Source organism: Wasmannia auropunctata, unplaced genomic scaffold (genome assembly GCF_000956235.1).
Source record: "Wasmannia auropunctata unplaced genomic scaffold, wasmannia.A_1.0 LD334196.1, whole genome shotgun sequence".
Taxonomy (NCBI): domain Eukaryota; kingdom Metazoa; phylum Arthropoda; class Insecta; order Hymenoptera; family Formicidae; genus Wasmannia; species Wasmannia auropunctata.
In genome coordinates this window covers 31,884-51,156 of record NW_012028694.1, presented here as the reverse complement: position 1 = coordinate 51,156, position 19,273 = coordinate 31,884, and the positions used below count along the sequence as shown (strand labels likewise).

The window sequence follows — 19,273 nt, the reverse complement described above, 5'->3', positions numbered from 1 at the left end:
TCTCACTTTGGGATTCTCACGGAATCCTTACGAAATTTTAACATCCAAGCCTACGTGCTCGGCGAAGATATTCTCCGCCGCGGCACTCGTGGATAGCAAATCTTTTACACGCACATATAAAATATTTGAGATGCTGCGAAGGGAGACACTGGCCTTTAAGAGGAGATGAAATTATTTAAATTCTTTTGTTTGTAGGAATTCAAGTACTCGTTGTTTTTATTGCCAGCACTGTAGATATCTTCCGAGTGAGCCTCACCGTCTGAATAAATCAAAGATCTTTTTTCTCTTTTTTTTTTTATAAAGAAAGGCTGTTAATTAAAAAACGTCATTATTTTTGTTTATTTCTGAGAATATATTCTCATTGAACCACGATCGGAGTAATCGCGGCTTTAATATATAATTATAGGGGATTGGAGGAATTATATAATAATATATAATTGAGGAATTATATTATACAAGAGAAAGTCCTTAATTATATTAGGAAAACGCAAATCTCTTCCGCGAATGATATGTGTCGAATCGATCTGCCATTTGCGACAAAAGTGGAAATGGATTTCGGGTTCGATTATAACCGAGCGCGTAAACCGTCATCGAAGAGATACCGAAGCGATCATCATCGATCGAATTACATCACGCGACGCCTCCGACTTTCTCCCGGTTCTCCCGACCTTGCTGCGCCTTTTTGCTTTTGCGTCTGTGTCCGGATGTGAATCAATCTATATACGTTCCCGCGGCGGACCCGGTAAAGGTCAGGCGCGACCGGTGAGGGTTAACGAACGGGTGGGGTAACAGGATGGACTTGAGAGAGCAGATTTTTGCGAAGGCCTGCCCGGAGGTCGAGGAAGTGCCGTGGGAGACCCTGAAATCCGATTCCCCGGCACGGCCGAGTCGTATTTCTCACCGTTCGAGTATAACGCGATCGATTAGATAGATTATTGCGGCATCAGCGTTTCCTATTATTAGTACGATCGAGGCCCGTGAAGCCGCGTGAAGTGCAATCCAGCGTTATATTGTCTGTCTTTATAGATCTCGACTTCTCTTGCACATACTGGAATCTTTTTCTGCTTGGAAATACGATACCTTTGTTACGGGAGCATTACTTGGGGTAAAAACGACGCTGTCGCGCGAAAAAGAATTATACGACATTTTCACGACGGAAAGCAAACACGAATTGTCTTCGCTATAATAGAATTTGAGATTTCGCTCAGCGTTCATTCAACCGAGAAAACAACGATCTCTCAGCGTGTGTCTGCCTTCGTGGCGGTCGTCGATCCTCAGGATCATTTGGGAGGCTTCGTCGATGGGCCTGCAGCTTCCACAGTTGAAGAATCAAGGTGAACAGTTGGCAGTAACAAGGTGATCTTATTCATACCACCTGGAGACATCGGCATGCACGAGCGTGCACTACTAGTAATTAAGTGTCGACTCGCATTTTTACGAGATTTAAGAATCGAAAACATACGCAGACACACAGAAGTATAATCTGAATTGATCGATTTTATTGATCGCATGAAGATCTGTTCGCTTCACTGTAAATTATTGACAAACTTACTTTGTAAAACAGAGATTATCTAAATCTATTCTATATTAAAGTACCTGTTTTTTTTCGCATTAAAGATCGTAAAGATCTTGTTTTCAAATAATAAAACATCCTCTTTTGAGATCATCTTCCTAAGATGCTTCACACATCATTATTGTGAAAAGGTGCTTTCCATCCAATCACATGTCATATCAAGAGATGCAGTATAGCGTTTCTCGCCAAGTATAATCTTTTCGTTACATCTTTTCATGTCAACTTTCCATTTAATTTATATCATTGTGTGTCGATGTAACTCTTGCTTCGGTAGTGAATTGAAATGTAGAGGGATGGGAAAAATAAACCCGGAACACAAAAAAATGAGCTCTTCGTGATACGTACTAGAATAAGCAGAACGAGAAGAAAAGTGATCCACATAATTAGATCGTACAATAAACTGAAAAAATTTATAAATCAATTTAAATGTATACGTTTGTATCACCAAATAATTTACATTTAAAAAATGTACAAAAAATACTACAGCTTCATTTACTTTTCAATTCTTCGGTGCGTATCGACTTCTGCGTGTGATATTATAAGTGTTTTGCATTTTATCGTATCGGAGTTGTCGAGCCAACTCCTTGTACATATCGTAGCATCGCTAAAAGTCATGCAAATGGAAAGGCGCCCGATGCAGAACTCGCACATTTTCCCGTGCAATTCCCGCGAGGAGATGTTAAGGACACCGTCATCGAGCGGGGTGGACCGCGCGGCTAGCCATTGTCATCAGGGAATCATCGTCGTCGTCGCGGCGCGGTCGTCCCCCTCTGCCGTCGTCGTCGGCCTCGCTATCGATTCTGTCCCCGCGATCATTTTCACGAGCGCCAAAACGCACGCAGCGGGCAAGACCCGTTGATTTTGCCGAGAAGGAGCCGAAGGCGGAGGAGAGACGCAGGAGGGTTTCGCACGGCCGTTTGGAAGGGACGGTGGATCCTGGCGGCCTCGACGTGCCAGCTCCGCCTCGAGCTCGCTCGCGCCTCGGCCAAGTGAAAGTCGGATTTTGCTTTCTACCCGCTCTACCCGCGCGTTCGCCTGGCCAGTGACAAGCGCGCCGCGCTCGCGTACGAACGCCCGCCGTTCTTCGGCCCGACGGCGATGGTCCTACCCGCGTGCGGCTAACGGCACTGACAGTTCTCACGTCCGCTGGAGTCCGCGGAACCGCCGACGCGACACCCGCGTCGAATGGGTCGACCGGTCGGGTCGCTGTCGGTCGCGCGATGAGCTGCGAGTGACTCGTGGGGCATCCGCCGCGTGCAAGCGTAATCATCGAGCGTCGCGAAGAGGCCGAGGAAGAGACATGCTGAGGTGCCGACGAGGAGCGGCCTCCCGCGGCCAGGTCCTCCTCCTGCGCCTGCTGCTGGTCTGCGCGCTCGTCATCGCCACTCACCAAGAGGGTAAGTTCACCCCCGCCGCGCCGGGGAGTTTTCATGCCAAGCTTAAACTTTAAAGCACCCGCGTTCGCCTCGCGTTCCGCTTGTCAGAGCGCGCTGATATTATAATGAAGCTCGCGAGCCTTTCATGGATAGGCTTCTCGGTGAACGTGAAGGATATTTATCCGGGGAGGGTAAACGCACGAGTGACGGGCCACGGCGACTGGTCGAAGGTTTCGGACCTTTGCACGCAAGATCTGAATGTCCGCCACGGTCCACCTCGCTGGAATGCATCGCGTGCTGATCGGTGAATTAGGAGTTTTCTTACGAATGCGTGTGTGATTTGGATAATCCATAATCATGGAAAGATTGACATACGTGAATTTTTCTTGCTACGAACGAGATTAACCGGAGACCAAAACTGTGTGCACCAACATTCATATATTTCTCAATATATAAATTTCCACTTCATAATTTCATATGTATAGCTCTTCGATTTTATTGTTCGTTATGTATAAATAATACGAATTTGATTTTTTATTTTAACCGTGGATTTTTTAATTGGATTTATTAATTGAGGATCTCTAAATTCGCAAATTCAAATCTTTTTGTATGCAAGTACAGTCTTCTGTCTGAAGAGATTTGTAAATTCACACAGTTTATATTCGTTACACGTTTATTTTTATTTTACTTAGTTTTATTTAGTTATTTATTTGTTTAATTCGTTTTTAATTTTTCAACATTTATTCACATACTTTTTATCTTTTCGCTTGACATTATCTTTTTTAGTTTTTGAAAATTTTTTGATGCTTCTCAGTTTTAATTAACAACAGAAAGCGCAGCATGTGCAGGATAGAGCCAATCAAATCGACGACTCACTTATTTCGATGTATTGATTTCTCCTATGGATTACAGCGCATCGTACATCCGTTAATATGAAGCGAGCTTACATCAAGATTAAGAACCGACGGTATCTCCAAATCCGCCTTACAGTCGATGCTACGTATTGTTCATACTTATGCGGCGCGTGTCCTACTTTTACCTCATTATACTTGAATGACAGATGGTTGGGGACGGTTTAACGCCAATTCTTCGGCGTGCATATTGAGAGAAGTCGTCGTCCACCGCGAATTTTCTCAACTAAAAACTTAATCGAAGCCCGCTCTTTGAATCGACCAAAACTATATATAAGAATTATACTATCTATTAACTTCCAATAAAATTTAGAGTCTTTTTATTTCCGATCGCTAATTGTCTGAAAATTATTAGCCCGTCATCACTGAGAAAAGATCGACTCTACCGTCTAACCGAAGAAATCGCGCCGTCAGGAAATGACGCGATAGAATCTATCGAGACACCTCGCGCCTCTTGCGAAACGCACGATGCCAAAGAGTGTCTCGCTACCTCTCGTTCCCGCGGATCCGACGGTCGTCGGTGCATGTCTGGACGCGGCTCCGTATAGCTACTCGATGTACTCGAAAATATCCCCTTTCCGCGCAACCGCAAAACGGAACGTCGTTCGCGCGCGAATAATGGTCGGCGGTCACGAGCCGACCGCGATGTTTGCCCGCGCTATAATTCCTACGTAATTCCGCGAGGTAGTGGTAGCGCGCGATCCGCGACACAATAGAATTGCGATACGATTGCGAAGTGGCGCGCGATAGCGGGTCCAACTCTCGGACTCCGGGGCCTTATTGTCGGGGGCCTAATAGACGACGGATTATCGCGATACACCCCGCCCTTGTCGAACGGACTCTCCCCCGTCCTGCTCCGCGATTTGTAATACCGCGGCAAGCGGGCGCAGCCATTCTTCGCAACCTTGCCTTTGTTCGCCATTGTTACGCTTATCGTCGGACGCACGCGAACACGACGGATTGGCAAATGATTGTCGAACAATCGCGCGCCGCGTTACGCATGAACGTGCGAGGAACGCGCCGCGTTGTTAACTCGCATTCTGAGATTTCCCGAGGCGAATGTGAACGTACGCGCGACGCTGTTATAGACATTAAGGTCTCACGAATTTGCACAATTTGCAGATTTCTGCAGTTACGCGAATTATCTCAGAAAACGTATTGCATTGTCTCTCGGCAATGATTGGCTGGATCTGAAATTGATTATTATTTCGCAGAAGCTATCTGTCACTCGATATGTCGTAACTTGTCATCTTTCAATGCCGAATGTCTGAGTATTTTCGACGTTTAAATGAAGAAAAAATGTATTTTATTAAGAAACATCGAGGCGTTCCACTGACGATTTTGCTCAAGACACAAATAAATTCAAGTTGAAAAAGTTGTTAAATTATAGTTTAACACAATATATACTAAAAAGCAAATTTCTTTTTAATTTACTCGATCAAACGCCAACATTTGATATATTTTAGCTGCAATGAAAAGAAGCAAAACAAATTGTCTCTTTAAATCTATTATCTTTAAGTCAAGGATGGCTATTTTTTATAGAAACAGGCGGCAACTACGAGGCATCAATCCGTGAAAGTTCCTCGCAATCGCACGTGACTTCAATAAAATCTCGCGCGGTGCGGCGGCGCGGCGCGGCGCGGCGAGGCTTCCTCGGAAAGGTCGAAGCAACACTTTTGCCCGCTCGAAACGCTCGAGCACTCGAAAATCTTCCGATGCGGTAGAAAGTGAAACGATCCGCGGGGTCCTCCTAATCTGTTATTCGAATCCGCGCGATCCCAAAATAGTCCCTACGTCACGCGGACAGCCGAGTGTCGTCCGGCGAAGTCCCTTTTCGCTTTCTCTCTCTCTCTCCCCCTGCATTCCTTCTTGCTTCTCCCGCCGAGCCCCCCTTTCTCCGCGTATTTCTCTTCATCTCGAGTGGCGCCAAAGGTCGCAGGAATTTCGACGGTGTTAAGGGCCGCGTTCCGCGGACCGATGGCAACGAACGACCTTCCACATTTAGACCGTCCTAACGGGTTGGCCCACAGATTGAAGCGGCAGGTATAATGGACACGATAGGGGCAAAATTCGCGTGTATATACAATTCGAGTTAGATGGAACGTATTGGACTAGCGTAAAAATATCGAATCCATTCCCGACGAGATTTTCCGCCGTCTCTTCGTTTCGCAAGGAGCATGCATTGCAGCGTCGATATCGCGCGGTGATATTTTGTACCGCAATCGCAATCGCCGCTGCCTTCGTCATGGCCGCGCGGAGGAGTAGTCCTCATGCACCTTGAAATGCCAAATACGTACGCAGATCTGGAATATAAATTGCAGGAATTGCGCATTGTAAGGGAGGGATAAGAGAGGACGCGATAAAAAAATCTTGTTTGCGCGTAAAACGACGTAAGACGGCAAATAAATACCTGTAATAAATAAAGATTCGCTGATCGAATCGCGATAAGATAAAATAAAACTATCCCATATGGCGTTTCGAAGAATAAATATAATATCCGAAAATATAATTCTATTTTTAATTTATACGAATTAAAATACAAAAATATTTCCGAGAGAAAGATGTTAAAAAGAAAAGACGAATGTTAAAATCCCCGTCGTAGTGCATACACATGCACTCGCGAAGTAGCTCAAGAGATGAGCGATTAATCCGTATCGGACGTTGATTAATGCTTGACCCACTTCGAGGGAGGTATTAGATAGATACCTCCGCGCTTTCCGTTTTCACGCGTACGCCTCGTTGTAATGCACACGGGCGCGCCTTCTCTCTTTCATTTTCCCCGTTCCTTGTGCATGCGACACGGAACGGCGATCAAGGAATTCGGAACGTCGTCGCCGTCGTCGTCGTCGAGTTGAGAAATGCGGGCACGCGGAGCTCGCTTTTATACATGACCTTCCTCTCGCGTCTCACTTCCCGGCGGCGTGTCCGACGCCTTTTCTCAATCGGATCTGATTCACGACGCCCATCCGATGATCCTCCACGGACGGTAGTCATCGGAGACGCCTCTCAACATCGCGAGCGAGAAATCGCGAGATTGGGAAAGTCTGACACATCGTTCGGAGGCTAAGAATGTAGCCTCCTTGAATGCTCCACCGAAGGAAACGCCGATTGCCTAACGAAAATTCGTGTTACAAAGCCGGAGTCCTCCACATTCGCAACGACGCGCGATCGTTTATCGCTTCGATATGAGAGCTCGCATAAAGTTCGACAATGAATGGTCTATACAGTCTGAAAAATCGATATACCATATAGACATTTCTTTATATGCAGAGATTTATCATATTTGTAATTGAAAATGTAACCGAGGCGCGTGACCCAAATTCTTTTTTTTTATCGAGAGTTTCAATCAGCCAATTTATTTCTTTTAATCTTGGAATATTTAATTCGATTAAATCTGAGATGATAGGGATTTATTTACAAATTTGCCTCCGGCTACTTAGGCCACACCTTAGGAGTCAATGAAATTGTTGACCTTTTAAATATTTCTAGGATTAAACTTATAACGTAAAGAAATTGCTCACGTAATGGCTTACTAAAATCACGTGATTTATGGACACATACGGTCTTCTTAAAGCAGTAGCGAAAAGCAACGGTTTTGCATTACGTAAGGCCGATAATTTCCGTACTCATTTAATCGCAATACACGGTTGCATCCCGTTATAAGATAGATCTTTATCATATTAAAATTGCTCATTGGGATATAATTTAGAAAATTCCTTTTGCGGAAAGAAAACTTGCAAAACTTGAGAAAGTGTAATAACATATGCGTAGCAAATTTCTCTACGTAATAGCAATAACGCGATCTTTCTTGGAGAGTTTGCTTGGAGCAGCCGTCGAGGAGATTTTAGAGAAAGTTTATAAAATCATATAAATAGGCGAGGAATAAAATCTAAGACGGACACACATATGTTATATTTACTGCTCGTCTATTACTCTCTCTCTCTTTTTCTCATTTTGTAGCTAGATGCAGCTACGCCATAGGTGCTAGCTACGTGTTTACTACCTGTCTATTCGTTACACTCTATTTCACCTCACGTTCTTTCGCTGCCGCTTCTCTTTCATTTAGGAAGTTTCCAAAGTGTATTAATTCAACTAGCGGTTAAATACATAACACACTTTTTATGTGCAGACAAGTGCTATTTTTTCTTCAATACGCTGTGCAGCAATTGCAGCATATAAATTTTCGCAATTTCTTAGCGTTATTGACTTATATTTAACATGTAATTAACATTAATTTGCAATAAGCAAATAATATATTAGTTGACGGAATATTTATTTATTGCTCAACTTCCGTCGCAATTTTTCTTGTGTTCTTTTCATATTAATTCTACTATTCATAGATAAAAATATATATCCATCGAAAATAAAAGCGCAATATTCTCAGATGTTTTTCGTTACATTCTTTTCGAAAAAATTGTACGATAGCAAAAATTATCTCGGATATCTTTCAGAACTATTTAATCGTATGTATACCAACAACCAAACTGCGTAACACCGTCGAAATCAGCCGCTGGAAAAGATAGCTTTCATTCAAACTCATCAGCAACGTTCAAACAAGCCTCTTTGGCGGCCAAGTTAGAAAGTATCCCCTTCGTTCGTGCAAGCACGTTTCGTATCGACGTAGCGCGTGTACCGTATTTGGGTCTCGTTTTCGCTACCGCGGAACAGACGGAAAAATTAGCGGTGACCGCGTGCAGCATACGCAAAATGTCCTTTTCCCGCAATTCCTCGCGTTCGCGTGCGCCTTGAGGCGAGCGGGTTAGATAACACTCAGGTTTCACGGTATAATAAACGCGAGAATCAGGCACCGATTGCCACACATCCAGCGTTTCCAACGCGAAATGGAGCGAGGTTCTCTCTTCCTCCATCTCGATATATAAGTTCGCACGTAAGGTGCCGCGACCTCGCCCAAATGTCAGTGGCGAGGTTTAAGCGGATCTGGATTGTTTTAGGTTGTATCAGCGCGGGCTGTCTGATGATTTCATAATCGTGCAATGCGCCCCCGCTCGTCTCCTACCCCGCTCGAACGAACGAGAACGAGTTTTGCGCTTTGCCCGTTATTAACATAATCTGGAGTAACGAAAGTGTCGAATCGATAAGAATCGTCGAGCGTACGGCAAGCGTGGAATACGTATATACGTGAGACGTGCGAAACCTTTGAATATGCTATTCGCGACGTCGGATGACTCCTCGGTTTCACGAGGACGTTCTTGATACTTTAATGAATAGAAACTTTCGATTGGCAGAAATCGATATTTCAGGCATTAAATCGCAATACTTTCTCGTAGACACGCGGGAATAATTAAATCTTAGAAGACTCGCAAAAGTGAGAACTGAATTTTTTTGCGCACAAATATTCGGGAGAGAAAGAGAGATTGAGTTTAAGAAAAAGTTTTAAGAAATATAAAAATAAATATTTGAATAATGTTATATGAAAATTATTAAACGCATATCGACGAGACTTATGATTAATCTCATGCAGGATAAATAAAAGAAAATTAAAATATACGAAGTCTTGAGAATAATATATAAATGACTATAACGCAATCTATCTACGTTAAAATTTATAGTTTGTAGAAAGTGAATCTATCATTTTGTTTCTCATGTTACAGGTGAGTTAGAACATGAAATTATAACATTAAAAAGTAAACGCAAAAATTAAAGAGAAATTATAAACGTGAAAAAAGATGTCTCACACACTTTCATTTAATTAATTTACTAACGAAATGGCGGAGAAAAGACTTTGGAGAAAAGTCGATTTATTATTACCATTGAAATATCAAAGAATCAATCTATATCCGTACAAATCCACTAATCTAATAAAAAATCTAGTCAAATCCAATTAATCGCATTTTATATCGTCTACTTGTCTACTTACTACATAAGATGTGACTACGTTTCATCGTTAAGGCATAATAACGCTTTCTCCATTGAAACACAGAATGCATAAAACGCGCTCTATGTTATTCAGTTAATAACGTAATTGTATAATAATAAATTAAAATACGAGACGCAGCGCGATCGCTCGGTAATACGCGCGATTGCGATCTAAGAATTCATGCAGGCATGTCCGTCGGCTGCAAGCGCTCGAATTGAACGAAGGACGATCGAAAGGAGAGCGGCCGCAGCTTCGTTGCCTAAGCCTTCGTTATACACTCCGATCGAAACGGGCACTTCCTCGCCGTGTCCCGGTCGTGAAAGTATCGCGCTCTCGCACGGGGAAGTGCACGCCAAACTGACCATGTAAGAGTTTTCGAATTACGCCAATCGATACCGCGCATGTGTTTGATAACTCGACGTCGGAGTGTGAAACACCCGTCGCGCGAATCGGCTCAATCGGCACCGAAAAGGGGAAGGATTCGCATGAATGATCGCGTTAACACGCGAACCGCGAAAACACGCTCTCCACGAGATATTTCCCCGTGCGATTAGAATTCACCGCGGGCCCCGCGAACGGACGCGAAAAATCAGATCTCCCCCCCTTTCCCCTACCCCGTGTCTTCACGGTATGCTCACGACGCGTGGAATTGCGCGAGACATTTTGAGAAGTTACCCGAGTTACATAAGTTACGCATAACAATCTCGTAACGCTCTCATAGCATTGTCTCCCTATTCATTATCTCATCAGCGCGGAAAATTAAACTCATTTCAAAATGTCTTGTTCGCGCGTTCGCGACGTGAAGTAATGGCACTCAGTGCTTCTCGATAATTTTAAAGAATTTCCCAGAGATCGCGTACTACTGTCGTCACTTACGTTCCAGATTTATCTCGAAAAATGCATACATGCATGGCAAGAAATCGCTGATAGATGGAATTAAAATATTGATAATATTACAACAATTGGAAATATAATACACAGAGATAAATTGATGTTAACATTTGATCCCTTCTCTTCTTTTTTAGTTATAAAAAGCGAAAAATTCGTAAAAAAAATCTTGCAAAATACTCTCGCCTCTCCTTTTTATGAGAGAGAAAATATTTTCGCACGGATTAAGAATTTCATTAAGAATTCAGGAATAAGTCAAGTGGAAATGTAACAAAGCATATATTGCGCGAACGAATTTGCGGTCGCGCTCCGTTTGTCCGTTGAAAGTAAAGTTGAACAAGGATCTTTGCCCGCGCGCGAGTCATTAATCCCATTCCCGAGTAATGCGAACTGATTATCTATTACGGCGATTTCATTATTCGCGCAGTACATATATATCGCTGCCCGTGGTAGCGATAACGTCTGGCGTTAAGCATAAAATATGGCCCACTTCGAGTCGCGGAGGCTCCGAGTGTCCCGGTGGAATCTCTCCCGCATAAGGCACGAGCTGATCCCCCTTCCCCACCTCCCGAAGCTTGTCGTCGCAAAAAATGCATGTCGTCGCAAACAGCCCCTTGCACGACATTAAAAAAAAAAGAAGAAAAAATGGAGGAAAAGAAAACGATCTCTTTTCGCGAAACGACCGTTAATTAAAGCACGCACGATCGAATCGACGCGAAATGAATTCTCGGCGCGGACAGCTGATTAAAAAGGAGCAACGCGAACGCGCGGTTCAATCTACTCGCTTGTTACTCCTATACGCGAACGCGCGGTTGCTCTTATTTTAATATTTACGCACGAATTTCGCGGCCGTCCGTCGTCCGGATAGCGATCGGCCGATGCGCGTCGCCGATTAACCGCGACAGTATAGCAATCATCGTGCGGCCCGCAGTTGCAATTAGCATTTTACGGAGGTGGATTTTTCTTCGACCGCGCCGCGCGGCTGCCTCGCACGTCGCGACCTTAAAAGCCCACGTTAAAGTAACAAAGTACTAAAGGACGGTAATTCGCATTGCGCATCTTTGGCGCGGACAATGGGAAAAGAGATTGCGATTTTTCACGCAAGACGGAATACCTATCCTCCTTACTATTTTATCACGCGGACATTATCTCAGCCAATTATTTCATTCACGTTCGTGGAACTACTAGTCTATCATTTATGTATATGTGCTTGCATATTCTATGTCAGCTTTATCTCATCGTTTATTGACGTTGTATTTTATCCCTCGTTCATTTCGTTGCACCGGCCAATCTCTCCGATGGACACAGAATTACTGATCCAATTTATCCTTTAATCAGATTTGCCCCTCGATGGGAGCCACATCTCACAATCATCACTTTACTACTCGTCGTTGCGTTTTCTTCTTTACGCCTCATACTTACGTTTCGCTCTAAGCGATGCCTCGGGGTCGTGCGCGATCGATTCGCGGCGATGCATCAACGAGGCCGAGAGGCAAGAGAGAGAGAAAGAGATGAGCTTAAACACCTTGTAAGATCAACCCGCGCGGCCGTGGTAGCGCCGGGGAACCCCGCCTTAATTTATACTCACCCCGTGCGCGCCGATCTATTAATCTCGGACCGATTGTGAAGCGTGGTGAATGCGATCGGCCGGCCGACCGACCGTAATTATAATTATCCCGGCTATTTGCAGCCGCATAACTCACGACGACGCAGCGGTAAAAACGCGACGCCCGCGATCGTACCGCGGACGAAGACGATCGTAGATCATTTCGGTGGTCGTTACGGGACGCGCGATCGCCGTGATTAATGCGTGCACGCGCGATAACACGAGCATAAGTTTGTAACCCGTTTTTCAATTTTATTGCGGATTACATAGTGGCTGAGGAAGAGAGAGAGAGAGAGAAAGAGAGAGAGAGAGAGAGAGAGGAGGGAGAAAGTGGGCGAGTATAGTAGAGAAATCGCATTATAATTCTTCGTGTGAGTTTTATAAAATTAGAGGAAACAGAAATTTCCGTCTGAAGCACGAGATTCTTCATCGCACGCGAAAATGCAATCAGCGCGAAAAAAAATTGTTCCCGTTCTCCAACTTTTGCTCCAGGTTTTGCAAGTCGGTTCGTACCGCTTGGAGATCGACGGTTACCGAGCTGATGGTCGAGAGATCGACGATTTCAACATCCGTTCAATTAACGCTCTGTGTCATGCGCGCGGATTTCCAGAGAGCGCGAATACGCGCGGGTGTAGATTAATTGCCGAAATCGCGCGGCGACAATCGCTTCCTAGCAAGATAAACGCCCCGCGGGATTAAACGCACGCGCGCAAAAACGAATCGCGAGCGGCTCGTGACCCCGACTTAATTTATATTCGCCCGAGGATTTTTTTTTTACTCCGAGGTCTCCTCGTCGATCCGATCGCGTCGTTCACGCCTACGGAACTATTCTAGTTACGACACGCTGAAACACAATACGAACACAGTAATACCACCGCATGGACAACAAAGGGACTTCGGGATTGAATTGCGTACCCGGAGGCTGTGTTCGTGTATTATTTCAGTGCTCGGCAACAGATAGAAGAGACAGAGAAAGAGAAGAGAGGAGGGACTTCGTCTTAATCGTTGAGGTCTATAACCGATCCGAAATTATGTAATGATTGCGAAAAATAATTGCCGCAATAGAGGGTAACTAAAACGAATCTTCGCGTCAAAGAATTTTCTTTGGATTTTTTTAAAGGAGAGAAGCACGAATCAAAAGCATTTATATTTGAAAAGAATATAATTGTAACGTTAACAAAAAGCGCGTAATTTCGACTTGCTTTTTAAAATAATAATTATATCATTCATTTATCATGTAAAATATTAACAAATACAGAACAGATTTTTTGTTAAGATTTGATCAGAAAAGGTATCGTTGTCCATATTTTAAATTATTTTTAAATGCAAACTATAAAATATATTGCGTGATTTATTTCATTTTTCTCTCTTTCTCTCTCTCTCTTTCTTCCTCCTGACATATTGATGTGTATCTCGTGCCTTTATTATAGCGCGCGACGTAATATCGCGGCGCGCTCGTTACGTTACTCCTCGCTGCTCTCTATCCTCCATTTAGGCGTATCCACAACACAAGTTGCCTCCTTCGACACATGCACCGAAGTAATATCTATCTTGGAGATTTTTATCCGCTGGTATACTGCGCAAACCGCTAATAAATTATGCCCGCGCGACTCGTTTAAATGCACAGTGCCGCGGCGAAATGCGCGATACTTCGCCTTTCACCTTGCTACGATAATGCATTCTGTCGTGCATTGTGGCTCCGGTCGGGATAACTGCCATCGTATTATCGTATACCTCGTACCTCGAGCAGCAACAATTACGCGGAAACCGTCGAAAATCGGTCGCCCAGGACCGTCGCGGTTTCCCGCGATTAATGAAAGAGCGAGTAAAAGTCGCGGCGCTACGTCGTCGTCCCGATTTTTTTTTTTTTTTTACGAGTGCGTCGTTAAGAAAAATTGCGCCCGCAATATCGCGCAAAATCGCAAGAATAGAATTAACAAACACAGTAAGATTTATCTTCCATAAATTTTTCTCACAGTCGCGCAGTCTTTCAAAAGCAACGTTGTCTGAAAAAAAACTGTCCTCAATATATACAAATATGTGTAATGTTGTAAACCTGAGAGAGAAAAAGAAATCAAGATAAAGAAATTAAGGTCGTTCTGTAGATCGGATGTTTTTACGGAGAAAATAAGTTTCTAAATAATATTAGAAAGCGTCTTCGCTTTTTCCAAGATTTTCAGCAGTATATAACTCGGCTTTGTAAGACAATTCCTTACGTGCGCGCATAAATCATCATCAAAAGCATACATACTCGGTACCAAATACTGTGAAAGATATTTTTCCTGCGACGGGAAGAGGATTGTGCACAAACGAGAAATCGAGAACACCTTCGAAATTATACTCCTATTCACAATGTGATTCCGCGCATAAGTTATGTCTACCGTTGACTTGCAGAAACGGCTCGGTCCTGGGACAAGCTCTCGCAGCTGATACCAACGAATTCGGTGTACGAGAAGCAAGACCGAAATGCATCGCCGTCCGGCAACGAGGCCGATGCATCGCTGGCGCATTCGCTGACGGAGAACAATGTGATGGACACATCGAAATCGAAGGGGGGAGGCGATCACGAGGAGGCGATGGCGGCGGAGAAGGAGGAGAAGGAGGAGGAGAAGGAACCTAAGCTGACGTACGACGAGGAATACGAAGATGAAGATAAGCACGAAGAGGAAGAGCTCGAGGAGGAGGTAGTGGAAGAGGTGGAGGAGGAGGAGAAGAAAGATCCCCCTGATACCGAGAATGGCGCAATGAAGAAAGAGAGATCTCCGCCGGAAACCGGCAGCAAGGCGAATATTGAGGCGGGGGACATTTCCAGGGATGGGGATTACCTCGAAGACCTCCCGACGAATCAGGACGACAATACGTATTATTATTACGATGAGTACGAAAACGGAAATCGTTCCCGATACGATGCCGCAGGTGAGTTTTGGTCGTTTCTACTAAACTGTGATTTAAACACATTTATTTCTTTTCTCGGATGCACGATTAATAATCACGAAATAATCTTCGCATCACAACCCTCGACAAATATCATTAATTTAGTATTTTGTAAAAAATATCAAATCTTTTTTTATTAGCGTGTATCAATTGGATTCTACAATCGCATAGTGTGCTGTTCTTAAAAATGAGAAAAATATGACTAATTGTATTCCCGTTCCTTTCAATTCAAATACCTATTTGATAAAAAAATAAAAAAAAAAACATTTTAGATGGCGAAAACCTCGACTACTTGGACACGGAATCTGAAGAGGAGGACGTCACACCGGGAAACTCGTCAGGGGAATCGGATCATGGCGTTCTGGAGAAGAGAGATAAAGAAGTCTCGCACGAGTCGACTGTGTCCAATTCGTCGCGAATCGTCGAGGAGGAAGTCGGCAATCCGATATCGTCGACGGAGCTGGAGAAAGGCTCGTCCATGGAGGGCAGCGACAAAACGTTCACTGCGCTCGACGCATCCGGAGAGACGGAGGAGCCTGAGAATGTCTCCGCCGAGGTCAGTTCCATTCTGATAGGCGGTGCCGTGGTCTCCGTGGTGACCACGAAGAGCGTGGTGAACGGCACGATATCAGTGCCGACGACGGTCTCGCCGGCCACTACGGAGCAAGTCGCGCCGCCGCCGCCGTCGTCGTCGCCCTCGTTGATCGAGACCGACGACACAACCGAGGGACAGCCGGAAGTGACCACGGAGGACTCCGCGAGAATCCTGGCCTCCGTGCAAACCAGCCGCAGCGTATCGGGCGCGCGCTTCCTGCCGTTCCCGGTGATAGATCGCGTGGAGCAGGTGGAGGCGCACGGCGGGTCGCTCGAGAGCAAGAAGACGTCGCAACCATCGTCCACCGAGAGCATCATCGACAAGCTCGACTGGGCGCAGTCCAAGCTGTCCAGTGATCTCCTGCCGGCGGCCATCCTCAGTACCGGTGGCTTCCGAAACGCCGGCAACACGCTGCAACTGGACGTGCTGGCCGAGCGTGATCGCACTACGACTACGACTGCGACTACGACGACGTCGACGACGACTCGCAGGAGCTTCACCACCACGGCCAAGGCACCGGTCATCAGCAAATTCATACCACGACGTTACAATGACAAAAGACAGGAGCACACCAGCACTACCGCGGCGAAGCCGCGATTTGAGACCGTAGTCGACACCCTGGAAGGTTTGCTGCCTCGAAATTACGTGTCGAGAGGAACCACTCCAAGTGCGGTTTCCAAGACAAATTTCAGGTTGGACATGTCGCATAAATTTTTGGAAGACTTATAAAATTTATATTTACAAAGAATTATTATACATATCACATCTTAGATAAATAATAATAATTGGCGACTCGAAAATAACTTTTGACATATTAATTTTTAAATTATCGACAAAAACGATCAAGTACACTTATCGATAATTAAGTGATTGTATTGATAAATCAAAATTTGACAATTAATAGCTAAGCATTGATGATGGTTATTACGATTTTTCTTCCAGGCCTTTTTCAAAGCCAACGACGACCACGGAAGCAGCGGAGACAAAGACGTCACACACATCGACGACACCACGAACGAAATCTAAAGCCAGTATTGCTGTCCAAGATATTAGCGCATTCCTGCCGCAAGGATATAAGCTAAAGAAAGAAGATGCAGCTGTCACGGAGAGTTCCCTCCTCAGCGAAATTCTCGCCAAATCTAAGGTCGATATTTCGTCTCTCTTACCACCTGGCTATGACAAGAAGAAGATCGAGGAAGAATCCAAATCAAAAGATACAACAACGACAACGACTATAACGACGACGACGACAGCGAAAAGTACAGGCCTGTCTCCGGAAAAGATCACCTCGTCTATCCAGGATCTTTTCACGTCCTCCAAAATCGATATCTCCGCCTTGTTACCCAAGGATTACGAACAAAAGAAGAAGGACCTCGCTCCGGAGAGTAAAGCTACTGGTGACGCGAACAGCGAACAGAATACGACGGTCACGGAACGAATCGATTCCGAGTCGCCTACCACGAAGAAAGCCGGCGGCTTGAAGATCGTGTTTCCCAGCAGACCAGGCGGTCGCAAGCCGATCCACAAAATAACCACTCCGCAGACTCCACGTGGAGATGGTTCAGGGACGGTAACGCCAAAAATACAAAAAGGATGGCCGACTCGGTAAGCTAGTCTTACATCTTAATTATTATTATTAAAAGAATAGATTTTCTTTAACGATCTCTTCAGATATTAAATTTGGAATGTCTTTTGTTTATCATTATAAATTTTGACTTTCTGGACTTACGAAGAAGTCTCACGAAGTAGTGATAATTATATTACCATATTTAATGACAATCGTGCCGACAAATTTCAGAGCTACTACGGAGTTCACCGGATGGCCAACTCCGTCCACTACGCCGATCTCCATCGAGAAGCTGCTAGAAGCAGCGCGCACGGCTACGGTAGCGTCGGTGAACATATCGCTTATTCCCAGCACGAACGAGATCTCGAGCACGTCGTCGACGTCGACGACGACGACGACACCAAGGCCGACGACTCCCGGCGTGTGCGACGACGAGTGCGAGGTCGCCGGCACGATACGTATCATCGGGAACGCGACGTGGGTACCGGAACTGTTCGATCGGAACACCCGCGAGTGGCAGGAGCTCGCGAATCACGTGGAACGAGAGGTACATCCCTAAGTTTCCTAGTGTTCTTTGCAAAATGCCATTTGTGTTTAAATCACATTTTTTTCCAGATAAACTTGATATTCTCGAAATCCAGCGTTTTAAAGAAATGGTACAAAAAAATAAGGATCGACTCCTTCAGGTATTTCCAACTTTATAATTTGGAGCAATTATGTCGAAATAACATATTAGACATCATTATATCATATTTTGAATTAATCGATCTCATATTGAAACTCAACAAAGATAATGATGGTTATTTTCAGTCAGGGCAGCATCCTAGTGGACTACTTTATCGAGCTAGCCAATGTACAACAGAAAGTAAACACACAGGAGTTAAAAGTGATTTTCCACGACTCGCTCAAGACGTACAACGCTAGTCGGAATGAAACGAGCACGAAAGTTCCACTGAAGATGGGGATTTTTACTATCGATCCCAAGTACACCGATTTCGTAGGTACGTCATCAAGAGTCTTTTCGTTTCTCTCATTATTCTACATGTTCATTATACGTGTATTATCTTTTTCTAGTTATACCTAAACTGAATATGCCGCAGTACATCGAGAAGGATGATAGATTGATACCTCAGTGGGCAATCGCAGTGATAGTGATAGGTGTCGGAGGTTTGCTGTTTATTATCGTGTTTGGCGTGTCTGTGGTGAGTGTCAAAACCGTCCGAAGTCTTCGCGCGGTCGCATAAACAGCGAAAGTAAAAGATAATAAATGAATTCATTTTCCAGCTCGTGAACAGGCAAAGCGGATCGAAGCTGAAGCCGACCATGTCCGCCATTTACGACGAAGAGGTGGCTAAGCACACGTCGAGTCACAGATCGAGCGACTACTCGAAACCGGTGCACACGATATGGACCGACCCCGACGTCTCTTGGAACGACAAGTCTTTCGAGTCGAATTCTAACAAGGTAAACGAGCGCGCGGGACAATGTCGCAAGATCGCCGATTGCATGTCATGATTTACTTATCCTGAACATCTATTTCTTTTCAGATTCTGGTCGATAAGTCCTTCCAGGACAAGAAATACAATATGTACGACAGTTGGCGATCCGAGTGGAACGGTTATTATTACAATCCCTCGCATACGAGCAGCAAGTACGGTTACGACAGTACTACGAACCTGTCGAGCCGCCACCATCCCGATTACGACACGAATTTCTAAACGGCAATAAACTTCAATTTCCTCTATCAATATACCGAGATTTCACTTAATTTATTCGGCGACTTAGGTAAGCAACTTCGAGAGATCGGAATATTTACTCTATTTTTTTTTTTTTTTTTTCGACAATGCGCGCGTTTCTTTCGATACGAGATCACCAATATCCACGTGGAACATTTTAAATGCATGAATTTGTTACTATTTTATATTCTCTCGCGCATCTAGTAATA

At 44.5% G+C, this 19,273-nt stretch overlaps 1 protein-coding gene across 1 annotated transcript; it reads left to right on the top strand.

Moving 5' to 3' along the window:
- Positions 1 to 2,651: 2,651 nt before the first annotated feature.
- LOC105459319 (mucin-5AC) lies at positions 2,652 to 19,078 on the top strand. Its single transcript, XM_011705246.1, has 10 exons — positions 2,652 to 2,970; positions 14,627 to 15,148; positions 15,439 to 16,453; positions 16,704 to 17,366; positions 17,560 to 17,875; positions 17,944 to 18,014; positions 18,139 to 18,329; positions 18,403 to 18,530; positions 18,613 to 18,792; positions 18,876 to 19,078. The coding sequence occupies exons 1-10, from the start codon at positions 2,874 to 2,876 to the stop codon at positions 19,044 to 19,046; spliced, it is 3,354 nt and encodes a 1,117-aa protein (XP_011703548.1). The 5' UTR covers positions 2,652 to 2,873; the 3' UTR covers positions 19,047 to 19,078.
- The last annotated feature ends 195 nt before the right edge of the window (positions 19,079 to 19,273 follow it).